This window comes from Aulostomus chinensis, chromosome 12 (genome assembly GCF_037954235.1).
Source record: "Aulostomus chinensis isolate RoL2024-O1b breed Wild chromosome 12, RoL_Achi_v1.0, whole genome shotgun sequence".
Taxonomy (NCBI): Eukaryota; Metazoa; Chordata; class Actinopteri; order Syngnathiformes; family Aulostomidae; genus Aulostomus; species Aulostomus chinensis.
In genome coordinates, this window is record NC_141331.1 from 2,171,423 (window position 1) to 2,187,007 (window position 15,585).

General features: G+C 50.7%; 2 protein-coding genes across 2 annotated transcripts in view; one reads left to right on the top strand and one right to left on the bottom strand.

Annotated features, from left to right (window-relative positions):
* Positions 1–13,682, bottom strand: mcm3ap (minichromosome maintenance complex component 3 associated protein). The gene is made up of 28 exons (XM_086219606.1): positions 11,627–13,682; positions 10,935–11,182; positions 10,500–10,581; positions 10,231–10,384; positions 9,720–9,913; positions 9,490–9,629; positions 9,190–9,387; positions 8,845–9,113; positions 8,166–8,328; positions 7,651–7,808; positions 7,120–7,343; positions 6,471–6,724; positions 6,260–6,360; positions 5,993–6,124; positions 5,755–5,868; positions 5,411–5,563; positions 4,657–4,854; positions 4,504–4,572; positions 4,285–4,419; positions 3,887–4,040; positions 3,263–3,521; positions 3,026–3,123; positions 2,534–2,924; positions 2,151–2,441; positions 1,930–2,059; positions 1,471–1,656; positions 966–1,116; positions 1–496 (listed from the first exon to the last, which is right to left on the bottom strand). Exons 1-28 carry the CDS (start codon positions 13,116–13,118, stop codon positions 326–328), a joined length of 6,309 nt encoding a protein of 2,102 aa, XP_086075732.1. The 5' UTR covers positions 13,119–13,682; the 3' UTR covers positions 1–325.
* ybey (ybeY metalloendoribonuclease) overlaps positions 13,438–15,585 on the top strand; it is a 3,058-nt gene continuing 910 nt past the window's right edge. The window contains exons 1-4 of the mRNA XM_086219614.1: positions 13,438–13,499; positions 13,785–14,001; positions 14,387–14,518; positions 14,594–14,662. Coding sequence (XP_086075740.1) covers positions 13,792–14,001; positions 14,387–14,518; positions 14,594–14,662 — 411 coding nt within the window. The 5' untranslated portion in view covers positions 13,438–13,499; positions 13,785–13,791. The remainder of the gene's footprint in view (positions 13,500–13,784; positions 14,002–14,386; positions 14,519–14,593; positions 14,663–15,585) is intronic.

The window sequence follows — 15,585 nt, forward strand, 5'->3', positions numbered from 1 at the left end:
TCAACATTTTATTCCCAAATATGACAAAATATAGACGATTTCATGAAGGGTATGAAGGCCGTGGTTCTCACAAACTCAATACATGGTTATTACAGGGGAAATCATCTTATACACACTTTAACAAATTTGTGCAAAAAGCTGGAACCTTTTTTGTCTCTACTCACACTTTCAGTAAAACACAAAGTCAGTGATGAGAAATTAAAATCAAGCTGCAACACCCAACAACATACGAGGCAGAACTGCTGAGACAAACCCAGCGCCTGCAGCCCCGCGGCGCCGCGCTTCGTCCGTCCGGAGCTCTCTCATAGTCCTGATCGGGAGTTCCTCAGTCATCAACGATACCCAGCATGCCGTTCAGCTTGAGTCTGCAGGCCAGTTCTTCCTCTTGACTTGCCGCAATCTGCTGCTGGAAGTCCTGCAGTCGCCTCACCATGGAAACAGGAGGCGCCCTCATCCAGCGCGCTGTCTGCGACGGCTCGCCAGGCTCGTCAGGGGCCTGGAAGTCAAGACAGGAAAACTCATCCTGGACTGAAGCAAAACTAGAATCTACGATGAACAGTGGAGTTGAAGTGACACTTGACCCAAAAGGAGTATTTTGCCTGTCAAGTACTCACTAAAACGTTTCTTGGACTGCAGATAAAAACAAACCAGAAGTTTTAAGTTTGTTTTCAGATGAAATCGTTAGCCAACAGTCTCCCGTAGCTACAAGCTAAATACATGTGGCTAACTCCGTCTACTTTCCAGTCGGACTACACTTGGACTACATTCATGGAGGCCCATCTCTGCGAGCTCATGACACCAAGTGGTGAGAACTTGGAAAGCAGAACATGTTCAGGTATCAGCGTCAGCTGCCTCGTCTTCAGTCCCAAGTGAGAGTCTGGACATGTTCGGCCAGTCTGTGGTCCCTCGCAACATTCTGTCTCTTAGGAAAAGGACCTAATTCGCCCTCAGGTCACGTGACGTACCTCTGTGAACATGGCGTCTCCAGTCTTGGCTGCAGGTCGATGCATCATGGGAGTGGAGCTGGACAGCAAAGTAGAAGACGGAATGAAGAGTGACGTGGACCAGTGGTCCGAGGCGTCGCCGTCCAGCCAGCGTTGAAACTGCTGCAGGCTCCTGCAGACACCATTCCACCCGCAGCGTTAATCAAAGCAGAGCGGCGCTGGTCCGCTTCCTTTGGTTTACACACGTTCACGATGACACAAGGAAGAAGAACCCCAGAGCAGACAATTCGAAGCTGAGGACACGTCTGCCGTCACCCAAAATTTTCATAAAAATTGAACAATCTTTAAAGCCACATAGTATCCAACTAACATATTACTACAATTATGAGACCGAATTACAGTTCAATTTAAAGCTTTTGTTAATATGGCGGCCTGTCTGCAGTACCCCCACAGCCCACCAGGGGACGTATTTGGGACTTACTGCGCTATTTTCTCCTTTTTCATTAAAAACCAAGCATCGGTGTACCTCTTGCTCTCAGCCCGCTCCTCCTCTACACCTTGGAGGAACTGATGGGCCAGCAGCTCCTCGGCTGTAGGAGTGTGTGAGATGTCCATCTGAGTGGGCGGGGGCTTGACAGGCTCTGCCAGGTTGTGGAACAAACTCTGCCGGAGGGACGCAATGGTGGGCGGAGCACAGGCAGCAGCACTTGCCCTGAGAGGGCAGAGAGAGGAGGAGCAAAGCATCGTTACTGTTGGAGCAGGAACGCGATGGTGTTTGCTGGACCAACCATGACGATGACACTTAGGTTCCTCCAAGATGAGGAAACAAATAAAGAAATACTGGGACCTCATCTGGGAGGCTCAGACCTGCAGACCTGAGACCACCAGCACTGCTCTCTGCTGTTCTGTTGTGACGTACATTCTGTCCATGCCGTTCATGCTCATCATCTATCAACGCGGTGCTGGGTTCCTTGGACCTTCTTACCCTGTGTCCTCCTGCTGCTTCTCTTGGTGAGTTTGTCTCACGGCCTCAGTCCATTCTTTGGGGGGCTGGAAGCCCATCAGTGAGTCTGGTGGGTAGTAAACCAGGATCTCCCCGTCCTCTGTCACAGCATCTACATAGGACAAACAAGACATTTCCATCTCGTGGTGACACAAGGACATGGTGGGTAAACTGGTTTCCACTGGAGTAAAATGGACCCTCACCTTCACAGGCTGGTGGTCCTGGTATCTGCCAGTCCTTCAGCTTGTGGTCGATACATATCGCCACCACGTCGTCCCAGGGGATCTGATGGAAGACTGGATACACATTCTCGTCTGGGTCAGCCCAGCTGGCCACAGTTACCTTGGAGCGAGAAATTCTTGTGCGTTGACCCTTCAGTCGGACCCGTTCCAGGAGGTTTTCCAGCCGTGAATTGAGGAGGGGCCGACTGCAGCGTGACCCTGGGATCTGAGCAGCGTAGCCGGAGATGGCGGCGCAGAGCTCGGACCACGAGTCTGGAGAGGGAGAGACAAAGAGGGAAGAGTTGATTGGTGTCTTTGTCTCTTGGTCTCATTTCCACAGTGGCGGAACCATTCATTAGGACGACCTCCAGCTGACGTCCGCCTCCACTGTGGCAGCTGCAGGCTGATGATGGTGTTGCGTATCCAGGCCAGATGTGAGGCTGAGTTCCAGCCCAGAGGAGGGACCGACTCCCGTGTATCAGGCAGGCAGAACTCGGTTGGTGGCCATGACAGCCCGGAGAGATCCTGAGATGATACTTTATTGGCTATGTGATCCAGCACGGCGTTGTACAGCTGGATGACGGGCTCGGGGTCCTGAGGAGGGAGACGTGCCGAGGCTCTCTCCTGGCGGTGGGCCAGAACTCTGGGACTGAACTCACGACTGAGGCTGGACTCCACGAGCTGCACCAGCGTCAGGCAGGAGAGGGGGAGGGATGGTGGGGCGCGAGCCAGCAACCAGTGCAGAGCGTGATTCAGCTGGAGACAAGACGCAGGACGGGAGAAAGACGGAAACATGTCAGATGTCATGTGGGTGAGGGTTCCCGACCGAGGCTGAGGGTGGCGTTCCTGCGTGTCACCTGTTTGGAGCCCTGCAGGTCACTGGTGGTCTCTGGTATGAACAGGAAGGTGTATTCAGATATCAGGCCGTCCTTGACCAGGGTTTGCAGCATCAGATCTGCAGCACCAACAACCACAGGACACCATCAGTTCAAGTCAACATATTTGGTTAGGATATTCATCTCCTCGCCATCAGGTCACCGTCTCAGGTCATGCTTTAAATACTGCTTTGATCCTGGTCATCAGCTGTTTCTCACCTTCCTCCAGTGTCTGAGTGTCACCGCCACCAGGCCCCGCCACCAGGATGAGCAGCGGCAGCGGGCAGTGCCAGGTGTTGACTTGTTGAAGCTGTTTGAGCTGAAGGAGGGCGGACAGCAGGGGGACGTCCTGCTCACTGAGCCCCGACTCAACAGCCGGGAGTGCCGGGAGCAACATGATCAAGGCTCCTGTTCCCTGGAGCTCACAGCACTCCTCCATTCTAGCCAGGCCGTCTTCACTCAGCGGGCCTCGTGACACCTGGGCACAACAGACAACTCCATTCCTCAATCTTGTAAACTTGAAGAAATGCAACCAGACAAACAAGGAGGTTGTAAAACTGAGCCGGACGCTGCGTCACCACGACGCCAGTGACACCGGATCAGGCTGCTGCAGGACTCCCAGGGGTCTTTGAGGGCCTTTTGGTGGGTCGGATCACAAAATGAGTGAGAGCTGATGAAAACTTCCCTTTCAGCTTCTTAACATTTTGCTGTGTGCTCATTTTCAGGAAGGACATTGCCAATAATCAGGAAGCTGTTTTAGCTCACTTTCCCCACATTTTCAGGTAACTTCCTTCCTCCTTCATCCGCCATTCTTCCAGACTTGTCTTTTTACTTTGGTCTCACCTTGACGCTGATGTGGACATTATGAGTGCGTTGTTGGTTCTCCTGCAGTGTGTTGGAGACGCAGAGGGTCTGCAGTGTCCCGTCTGGCTGCTCCTCCACGACCTCTGACCCCTTACCGCCACCAAGCTTCATCTCCAGCCAGTCGGACAGGATGCTGAAGACAAATGGTTCGATAAACACTGGGAAACACAACCTCGGCTGGAACAATGAGTCGATTACTCAAAGTATAAAATCTAAATCGAAGAAATAATCAATGTAGTTCTTTATTCACTGCTGGATTGTTTGTTTGTTTGTTTGCTGGTCAGACAAAGGAAATAATGCGATGATGTGATTTGATTTTTAAAAACATTTACAGTCAAAAGCATTCCTCATAAATGTGAGAGGCCACAGCAGCGTACCTGTCCGCCAGGCTCGCCACGCTCTCGTGGTCGCTGGGCAGGAGGAGAACAGCTTTCCAGAAGATTCTCTCAGGAGGATCAGGGAGGTGTTTGGTCACCAGAGCCGGCAGGTTGAGCGGCGCCCAAACCAACTCACTGGGAGCAAGATTGAAAAGAAGGCGTCACCACGGTGCTGCGTGATGCGGACCAGCGGACGAGTAAAGCACCTGATGGACTTACTTGAGCAGCCGCTGGTAGAAGTGCTGAACTCTGAGCTGGTGGACCACTTCCTGCCTCATCCTCAGCAGCCTTCAGTCACAACAGGAAACAGCTTTGTCAGGTTAACACTCTGTCTCTCACAATAAAAAGACCCGCTTGTTGAGACCACAGTACCTGATGCTGGACAGTGACAACGTTCCTGCGTTTCCCAGGTTCACCAGACCGCGAGCCAGGTCCTCCATGACGGGCTGCGTGGGGGCGCTGGGGGCCAGAGCCCTCAGTTTAAGGCGTGGGTCCACAAAGCAAGGGGCCGCTGGGAATCCTCTCATCTGCCTCTTCAGCTGGCGACGCAGAGCGACCACATCACGCCACCTAGTGGGAGACACGAGGAAAAACAAGATAACAACGTGATCATAACAGAGGATTTACAGTGAGGAGCGTGGAGAGCGTGAGGAGATGTTTAGGTGGGGTTTTTTGCATTTTCTATACAAATTGGGGGAAATCTGATGGTGTTTGATCTGATTTTCACCATTAACATCTCTAAACTGCTGGGTTTAATTGGATGAAGCGAGGAGTTTTAGTTCCATGAAGAACTTTGATGGTGCTACCACGTGATCATCCCCCAACATTTCAGTAAAACCATGTTAAGATATTTAGTCATCGCCAGCAGAGGAGAGGACGCGTCATTGCACCATGAGGGCAAAGGTTCTCATCACGGGTCAAAGATGAACTTTTAAGATACTTCAACTTTTTAAATCGCCATTTCTCTTTATTGTTTGTTGTATTGATGCCGTTGTTTCAAAGTAGTACCAAGTTACTGGCCATTTTCAAACGCATCCACGTGTATCGCATCAACATTCAAACTTCAGGCGTGAATTGTCGTTTCTTATCTTTTCTCCACAGGCTTCCTCTCAACAAACTATTCTACCTTTTGATGTACTTGTGAATCCGCTGGAGCTGGACCTCGAGGATTTCTCCCACCATCAGAGCGATGTCTGCATCCAGCGTCTCCTCCACCAGCTCACTGCACACCTGCTCTGTGCAAGTGGCCACACGCTGGGCTTTCTCATCCACCGCCTGCCTGGAAACAGTCAAACACCTTCAATACGGACATCATTTGACAAAATAAGATCAACTTCAATACATTCCAACTGAATTTGATCTTGAATACTTCGATTGCATCCTACAACAGCCACTAACATTTCCCTCAGACGTGCCCGTTTCTAATGTGGCTCAGAAAACGCCTCTAGGATCAGAGCCTTTGGGCCTTACTGGATGACGGAGCCGGCGGTCTCCCTGATGGTCTCGTCTAACACTTCGTAGATGAGCTCTGTGCAGAAGGAGAAGCTGAACTGGTCCAGGAAGGCTTCGTGCTCCTGTCTCCTCCTGCCAAGGACGTAAACATGGAAGAACATTTCAGTTGGACGATCTGGTGCTCCTGGACAGGAATTATAGCTCTAAATAATAATTAGCTTTGAATCTAGCAGCTGTTAACCATCAGTTCACCAACCTCGCTTCCTCAAGCTTGCGTTTCTCTTCGGCGACGCGTTCTTGTTCCAGACGGATTTCTGTCGAGGACACTTCTTGAGCCATCTGTCCCAAAACCTCAGCCACCAGCGACTCCAGCTGAGCACTGCTCTCCCTACAAAATAAACACAAAGTTGTGACATATTTGGAGAATTTCTGCAGTTCAGCTAACACACATCAGCACTGACTCCAATACACGGCGGCATATCAGGTTCATCACCAAACACTAGAACAACTCGTTGGAACTGACTCGAGAGCTGTCGCAGCATAGCCGGCACCAGCGGCCGCCACCTCCCTCACTGCAGCGTCCACCAGCTCGTCAATCACACCGTCCACTTCAGCCATGATGTCCTGCAGATACAACACAGTTACTGTCAACACACAATCAAACCAAGGACAAGTTACAGCTAATGTATGATGTCAGGGGAGGTGTGTGACATAGAGAGCAGAGCCCCGCCCACCTCATCACTGTACACCGGCAGGGGTTTCGGTGCAGGTGATGGAGGTTTGACAGGTGGCGGTAGCAATACAGGCTGCAAGAGCTGCTGAGCATCTGCCGGGAGGGCGGAGCTGTCAAATGATTGACAGGGCTCTCCCGTCTCATCTGTCACAACTGGTGGAAGGACAGACGGAACATCTGGAGGCCTGACCGGCTCCTCCTGAGTCAGGGCCTCAGTGCTGGGGGGCGCCTTGACCTCCACCTTCACAGCAACGGCTAAGAAGATGAAAGAACATGTTACTACCAAAGCCTGGTATTCCTGCAAGAGAGGAGTGTATGTAGCATTTCACATAAAACAAGATGTCCATCACGCCCAATGATCAGAGGTGAGCAGCTGTTTGGTGTAAATCAGGAGTCACAAGCTGCTGATGGGAATGAACCACAAGATGATCAGTGGGCGTGGCTCCAGCCCCACTGACTGCTGATCAAACTCACATTTTACTCCAAAAAAGTCGCCACACTGCATTCAAGTGACCTTCATCATTTCACAGAGGCTGTTCTGCATTTTAGACGTAGTAGGTGGAGCAAAGCTGCCCTTCCGCTCGCTTTAAACCACCCAAGCGGGACTGGCTCATGTCCAGGACTCGCACCCCACTAGTTGGAAGTCATACCTTTGAACTGGTTTGGAGGGGGCACAGCTTGAGGGCCTTCGCCGCTGTACTTGTTGTTAGCATCAAAGCTGCAGACGGGTGTGTGCTGGGGAGGGTTCGGGAGGGGGCCGCCGTTCACCACCTCTCCAATCAATACATTTCTTTTAGCTAGGATGACCTCGGACTTCTTTTGGGACAGAGGCAGCTCCGGCTCCTGGTAGGCGATCCGACTCAGCTCCACCATACTGGAGACAAAGTTGAGTTTCAACTGGTGACCAGTGACTCAGTGAATGGCTGCTATCTATTCTGGGTTTTGTGTATTTTGCAATTCAAGTCTTTCAGTTGATACATTTTTCATTCATTGTAAAGCGATAGTTGTTGTGTTTGAGACCTGTGAACCAACTTGTCTGTCCCTGCTGGAGTGTGACAGAAGCGCCATGTTGCCACGGAGCAAACGCGCTGCGTAGCATGCTGGAACTAAGATTAGCTATCGTCCAATTAAAGATTTCTCCGAACTGTCCAGTGAGACAGCGACTACAATCCCACACGCACCCGTCGCTGACGTTGAGGCCGTACTGCTGGATGAAGTCAGTCGCTTCTGCAGCGTCACAGAACATTAACATGCGAACGATGTCCTCCACTGGGAAGGTAGTTGACCGAGGACCCACGGTGTGAGCCATGTTCAGGGTCTTCAAGGCCTTCGATCGCACCTGTTGGCAGAAAGATTTCATGCAATTGTGTTAAAGCATTTGTTTGGACAAGAAATCTTAAGTCCTTGAGGGGTCGTTCTAATTATAAATGCATACTTTTGTAATACTGAGTACAGTGAAGCTATATGATAGTTGAGGAGTTTTATCGTACTGTAACAAATATCATCCTGCTGCCCGCCTAGAATATCCGATGATGTCGTGCACTATAAAACCACACCTCACACGTTTTCAGGGTAAATGGCAGATTTCAAACCAATAAAAGACCACGGATCACTTTTCAAGGAACACATTCCACATTCTCTGCTCACTCAGCATTTTCTGCTCATCGTTCTGAGTGACAGATGAGAGTTTTCTGACCTGGTTGAAGTATCGGTGCAGCAGGCAGCTGGCGAGGTACGAGGCTCCTTTAACCAGCTTGAAGAAGCGCACAAAGTTGTTACTGTTGACTGCAGCGAACGCCTGGACGGCAAACTTCACCTCGGGCGAGTTGCGCACTTCATCACGGAATTGTTGGACATCACTGAACACACGTGAAGTTTCAGGAGTTAGAAGTTAGTTCACATGCGTGTGATTTCACATCTCATGTCCCACTCGGAGCTCACATGCAAAAGCCCTGGATCAATGGTGAATCAGGGCTGAAGCCTATAAGCCTTTCTGAAGGTTTGAGGGAGTGATGATGTCATCAGCGTCATCAAACATGTACAAATCCATCCAGAGAATGAGGTAGAGAACTTTGTTTCATCATCTACCCCCCCAACTATGTCTTTGATACTGGACACGCCCACATTTGACTGCTGCGATACGGCGCTGACTGGTCGATACGGCGCTGACTGGTTGCTATGGTGCTGCCAAACACTCCCAGCTGGGCGCTTCCAGGAGGCCGCCTGATCTCAACTGAGCTAACAGGGAAGTGGCAGGAACACTCAGGAGATTTAACGTCCATCTTCAACTCAGCTAACCAGGTTCACTGTGCAAACATCCAGAAAACGAGCTGTTCAGCAGCACTGTGATTATTTTAGTGGTTAAATGGACTAACCGTAGGATGTCGCCATCATTGAGCCTCAGCAGCACATTGTACTGGCGGAACTCAGCCTCCAGGGGGCAGTAGATGTGATGCGTCTTGAGGTCCTCGTACATTTCTTTCAGACTCTGGAGGCACTTGGTCATGTTCTCATTGTTGATCTTGGCGTCAAATGACGCCATGTGCTCCTCACAGAGGTGGTGGGCGCAGTGCACGTGGAAGCGTGTGCACTTCTCGATCAGCGAGACGGTGTTTGGGCAGCACAGGTGCTGCTGGATGATGTCCTGGGGAGGAGGAGAGGAAGCACGTTAACACAAACATCACGGTAATTACAGACTGGACTTATCGAATCAGGTCTACCTTGCGGATGCCTCTGGTCCTGTTCCAGACAAAGTCATACCAGTCCCGGTAGTTGTCCAGGCCCTGTTCCATGATCTGAGTGACCAGATAGTCCATGGTCATGCTGAGCACTGGCAGGGGGCGTAACTCGTGGGGTAGGGGCTCCTCCTGGTCGGCCGATGAACGGCTGTACTCCTTGATGGCTGCGGCGTGATCCACCTAGATGTGGATACGATGGACGATCCGGTTCACTCATAAAGCCCGTTTGAGGACTGAGAAAGAAAAAAACTGTTTGAGGGAGAGAAGCAGTGCCAACGTTACCATCTCTGTTCCCAGGACGACCTCATACATGCTGAGCTGGTTGCGTGTTTCCCTCATGTACCGCTCCTTCTCTGGACACATGTCAGGACACGTCCCCACAAACACCTTGGACAGGTCCAGGTCTGTCCGCTTGGGCTGACCTGTGGGGACATTTAGAAAGGTTCTGATCTTTTAGGTTCAGTGAAAAGGTGACTCCACCTTCACCATCAGCGGCACTGACGCTGGTTTACCTTGGCGCAGAATCTTGTCCCTCTGCTCCAGTAGGCGGTACTTGTCCTCAGCCGTCTCAGCCACCTGGCCGGCGAGGTGGAGGAGGGAGGACAGGACGGGTCGCTCCGCGCTCTGGGCCTCTGCAGCGCTCTCCTTCTTGGGTTCAGACTCAAACTGGAGAGACTTGACCATGGAGGGCTTCTTCACCGGAGAGCTGACAGAGACATGACGCTGTGAGGGATAACAACACTAGCCACCTCCAGACATGCATTGTGCTAAGCTAACTAGCATTAGTCTCAGTTCCCCAATGAAGCACAGGAATGATGGACAATAAGCGTCTTTCCCTGACATTTCCTATGTTCCTGTCACATGTGTGAATCAGTCTGTCATGAGCTTTGTGACACGGTGCTGAGAAAGCTGAAGTTTACCATGAGGACGTCCATCGTTTTGGAGCTGCTAAACAAAGCTTTTGCAACTTTATTTGAATCACATCTCGTGTCATAAATCCCTAGATTCTGGTGCAGCTGTTACCCGCGGCTGAAAGTCAGCGTGCTGCTGACTGCCGAAGTTCCGAGTGGGGGTCTTCTGAGGGGGGAGGAGCCAGCCTTGGAGCCTGCTTCCTCCTGACTTTCTGCCTTGATCTCCTGCGTTCCTGCTGCAGGTCTGCTGCCTTTGTCTCCTGGACCTGAAGCACGTAGGTCAGACGATCAGTGATTGTTTGCATCTTTTTGCTTGCAGGTCAATGTTTCGAAGGGCATATGGAGGAAATAATGAAGCTATGAGAGAATTCTTGGATTTACTCTGTTTCTTTCTCATCCACAGCAGGAGAAGTTCATGTCGCTTTAGGATTTTCCCTCTCTTCTTTGCCTTTGCTGCTGATGCCTGAAAGTACAGACAATTAATGGAAACAAAAGAAGCAGGATATTGTGTTCTTCTCCAGTGGATTCTTCTTCTTCTTCATCATCATCATCATCAGCAGCAGCACCACTTCAATGTCTGAGGCCCCTCTGGCTAAGTCTGATCAGTGACCAGCTAACTTCAGTCTAATAAGGAGTCGAGTTTAAGATGAAATCTGAATGAAACTGTAAAAAACAACAACTGAATTTTGACCAAACAACCCAGCAGCAATAAGACAGGTATTCTAACTGTTCGTGACTAATTAGGACAGTTGGTCACTGATGGTTTCACCATCATGTCGTTGTTTGAGGGGTGTGGCTACGATTGCTTTAACTCACATGGTTGTCGAAGTGTACAATCGCCGTGTTCTTGGTAACTCGACAGAAGACCTTGCAGACTTTGCCGAATCGAGCAAAGTGTTTCTCGATGATCTCCTTCTTGTTGAGGGCTGGAGGAACATTCCTACACTGGATGGTTGTGCAGTCGGTGGGAGACGTGCCGCCGAGGCTCTCTGAGCTCTCACTGCGTATGTCACGGCTCAGGGGGGTTGTGGGTTCGACCTTCGGTTCGGGGATTTCAACAGGATCTGGAGAGGAATGATGAGTACTGAGTGAGAAACTCTCCTGGCTACTTGCTGGTGCGATGCAACGCCAACCCGCCTTAAATGAGTGACACAGTGCTGTCGTTTCTCCTACATGTTGTCTTTGACCAGCTCACCCAAGGTCAAAAACACTTCTTTGTCAAAAAAGAAAGTGAGAAAACACACCTGATTTTGGGGACATGGCTGCAAACAGACATCTCGGAAAACAAATACAGATAAGACAACTAACTCGCTCGGACCATACGCTGTGTTCATGATCCCAAAAGTTTGACAATTCTAATGTCCAACATCTTAGTTGTTCAGAGGAAAACCTGATCTTACAGCTCCCTATTAAATATTGGATGTGGACGCTTCATAAAACCATTCACAAACTGGTTGGAGGGAAGTTTCACAGGCAGATAATACACGGTACATATTTGTGCGCCTCACCTGGTTTTTCAACTTTTTCCGGCACATCTCTGTTCCGAGGCGACGCTGCAGGCGGTGCAGCAGTCAGGAGTTCATCCTGAGCCTGGACATCTCCCTTTTCTGTTGCCTCCACCTCTAAGGCCTGTGGCTGGGAGTCCTTCGCCTCTCGTCTCACTGGGTTAGGCACATCTTTACGCAGTCCACTCAGTGCCCTGCCGAATAAGCTAGCCGTTGGGCCACGAGACCTCATTAGAGGCCTCTTTGGAGGCTGTCGCTCTGTTGTCTCATCATCCCCTGCTGCAGGCTCCGGACCGGTGCTGGGGAATGCTGGATCGTCTTTGCGCTTGGTAGCTTTGCCAAGTCTTGCAAATACATTTGCTTCCCCTAACCCTTCGATGTTGCTCCCTTTACCGTCTGTATTCGTCTCTGCTTTAGCTTTAATGTCTGAAAAGGCTGAGGGCTGATCACTACCATTTCCTCCGAAAAGCGGCGTAGTTTGGGGCTGAAGGACGTTGGCTGTAAAGCTGAAAGATGAAGGGGTTGTGGGCTGGGTGCTGGGGGCCTTTGTGCTGGAGCTGGAGGGGGCGGCTGGCTGGGAGAAGGTAAACTGCAGGGTGCTGGTGGGACCACTGCCACTGCCAGTGGTTAGTGGGTTGTTTTGGGCAGAAATGGATGGGGTAGCAGCTGGCTGGGAGAAGCTAAAGCCCAGTGACCCAGACTTTGCTCCAGTCAAAATAGAGAATCCACTGGTGGTGCTGCCACTACTCATGGTGCTGGAGATTGTCTGGGCTGCACTGCCAGCAAACGGTGAGCTGGACAACGAGGTGGTCTGAGGGTTAGCAGGCTCAGGACTGGCGCTGAAGATGGGTTTGAACAGTGCTTCATTGGCTGGTTTGAAACTGAATTCTGACCCAAAACTTCTGCTCTGGGTTGTAATTGCCCCAAAAACACTGGTGCCGACACTGGTAGATGACGGCTGTCCAAACACAGTCTGTCCAAAACCCAGGGGCTGAGGTTTCCCCAAGTTGGTGGTGGAGCCAGAAGCCATCTGAGAGTTCCCAAATCCAGAAGGTTGGTCACCAAATCCTGGAGCCTGCTGGCCAAATCCCGGGGCCTGACCGAACGCTGACGGCTGCCCGAATGCAGGTTTCTGTCCAAACACTGTACTTTGGTTGGCTCCACTCATCTGGCCAAAGGCTGGAGCAGTGCTACCACCAAAGCCTGGGTTGTTCATTCCGACTTGCTGCTGCCCAAAAGCTGGAGTCTGGCTGGGGGGCTGTGACGGCGGCTGGCCGAACGAGGAGGACTGTCCAAAGATGCTGTTTCCGTGAGGTGAGGGCTGGTTGAGCACTGAAGGCTGACCAAACGCAGATGTGGGGAAGAAGCCCATAGCTTGAGGTTTGTTGTTGGTATTTTGTTGTCCAAATGGCTGGAACAAACCAGTCTTCATGGTGTTGCTTGTAGCCTGGAAAGCTCCACCTTGTGGACTTCCAAACGGATTTGATGGATTCATAGTTTAGTAGCCTGGATGGTTATCAGAATGAACGAGTTTCCAGACGATGGAGGAGCAGAAACCCGTTACTAGCACACAGCGCAAGCATCACAATATAAGAGCGCACATGCTAATGTTAGCTTCTGCTAACACCGCAAACACCAGCATCGAAAAGTCACTAAACTTTTCAAGAAAGTTCTTTTATGGTTCAATTCTCTTCTGGCGCGACACAGACGACGTTCCTCATCCCAAAATATGCGAATCTGAAGCGGCAAAACTCACCTCTGGCAGTTTAGCGTTTATCTTATAAATAAATGTTCTCATATCCGGTTCCGGTCCGACAGCGATAGCGGTCCCCAGTAAATTCACGTTCCAACAACGGCACCGTGCCGACCGGCTGGAGTAAGACTGAACTCTGAAGCAGTAACTGTCTTTTGAAATGAAAATGATCGTAGTTTCCCTCGGACGAACGAGGACTCCCGCGCACTCAGGAGAACGTCTGTGTTGGGCATTTAGCCGATATTTCGCTGCTACCGGCGGGTGTCACCTTGAATTTTGACCAACCGCCCCGCGAGCACACCGCCGGTGGACTCCTCTCTGTACTCATCGTCGAGGGAATGTTCTGGTCGTCGGTCATTTTTGTCTAAAGATTGTCTAACAGCTGTTTTTTTTTCTTTCTACGCGGAGCCTCATAATGGGTGTAGTGGTGCGGAATCTCCAAAAGGTGGTGCCTTTGCGCCGCGCCAGGCTGCGCAAGGACGTGGAGACGCTGAGACACATCCTGGGCATCCAGAAGTTCGACCTGAGCATCATCTGCGTGGACAACCGCCGGATCCAGCACATCAACAGCCTCTACAGGAAGAAGAACCAGCCGACGGATGTCCTCTCCTTCCCTTTCTACGAGGTACGTCTACACATCGAAATATCGTCTTCCAGTTAGTGTTCGACGATTAAAAGCATTTAAAAGTCTCTCGCTATTTTTAGTCTATTTTGGCAGGATTTTTTTTAAATATATGGTTAAAAAAATCTATTTTTTTCTATCAGTGTCGCAAGCCTTTTGTCGGTTCTGTTCTCTCCACCAAAAAGAGGAACATGGCCGTAGCTGCTTCCAGGATCTGAGAAGGTGGCGCCAACACCTTCCTGGTTATTTTGGGCTTCTTTTCTCTCTGGTTGTTAACAAACGTGGATAAAAGCTTAGGAGAAGTTACCATTTAAGGTGAAGGAGGCAGCGGTTCAGTGGACCGGCCCTGATGAGGTGACCACTAACCTGATCGTGTTCTGATGCTCAGGACCTGAGGCCTGGTAAGGTGCCCTGCCCCCTGCACAGAGATGAGCTGAACCTGGGGGACATCTTCCTGGGTGTGGAGTTTGTGATGAGGCAGTGCCAGGAGGACAGAACGGATCTGCACGGTGCCCTCACTGTGAGCAGCTCATTCTTCAACTGTCTCCGCCCTCCTGTACCATGTGATAATAGCACCCAGACCCCTGTGTTTTAGGTGGTAGCTGCTCATGGGATCTGCCACCTGCTGGGTTACAGGCATGAGACGGAGGATGAGTGGACGGAGGTACGTGTTGGGTGTACCCTGGTTAAAAACATGCAAACGGCACGTTCCCTGTCACGAGAAGTGGCGCCCGGCCCACCGGTCTGATCTTTTCATGGGTAAAACCAGAGGGTTTCTGTTTAGAGCGCAAACATCCACTGAAATGAATGAAAATGTGAAGACTGATGATGATGATTACTAGGAATCAAAGGAACCCATGTGGTCACTGTATTAGTATCCAGCCCAGAACCGTGGAACCTGATCCTTGTGGGGGCTTTGCTCCTCCGGTGTTGAGGGTCGTGATGTTTGCTGCCTCGCATCCATTCAGGGCTTGGCGCTGCTTGAACTGATGTCCTTCCGTCAGCAATCAGATAAAAATATTGATTGACAACGGTCAGGGAGTAGGCAGAGCACTGGAGTGAAGTGTTCTCGAGTTTCTTGTAGACTATTCATATTTATCATATTCCTGTCAACATGCTACAAGGCCACTCATGACTGAAGACACGCCCACATTAGTCACGGTGTTCTATTCCAGTTTCCCTTTGGAATTTGGCCTGGAACCATTTAGTCGTGTTGGAACATCTGGAGGGTGTCCCTGCTGATCAAGCAGAACTGAGCTCAGAGAGGTGCGCAACACTGGCGTGGAGCTGGACCGGCGGCGTGATGCTGTGTGCCTGACAAAACGTTTAAGAACTCTGGTGGCAGTCGTCACCATGTGATTACACGTCTACAACACGTCTAAATAACGGGACTAAAATCACTAAACTTGAACCTGGCCGTTGATCATCCTAGCGATGACCTCATCATGGTAACGAGGAGTCATGATCATTCTCCATTTCTGAAGCGTGTTGACCTGCGTGTTCGAGAGAAGTGACTGAGGGGCGAGTTCATCTCTAATTGTTATTGCAGACATTCCTGTTGTTTCAGTGTTGGGAGTTCATCACATC

What these genes read in the sequence shown, in the direction of transcription:
- mcm3ap (XM_086219606.1), bottom strand. Translation starts at nt 13,118, where the DNA reads ATGAATCCATCAAATCCGTTTGGAAGTCCACAAGGTGGAGCTTTCCAG. An exon ending in TTGTCACTGTCCAGCATCAG is followed by an intron (nt 4,573 to 4,656) that starts GTACTGTGGTCT and finishes TTGTGACTGAAG; the next exon opens with GCTGCTGAGGATGAGGCAGG. An exon ending in GTGGCGAGCCTGGCGGACAG is followed by an intron (nt 4,041 to 4,284) that starts GTACGCTGCTGT and finishes ATTTGTCTTCAG; the next exon opens with CATCCTGTCCGACTGGCTGG.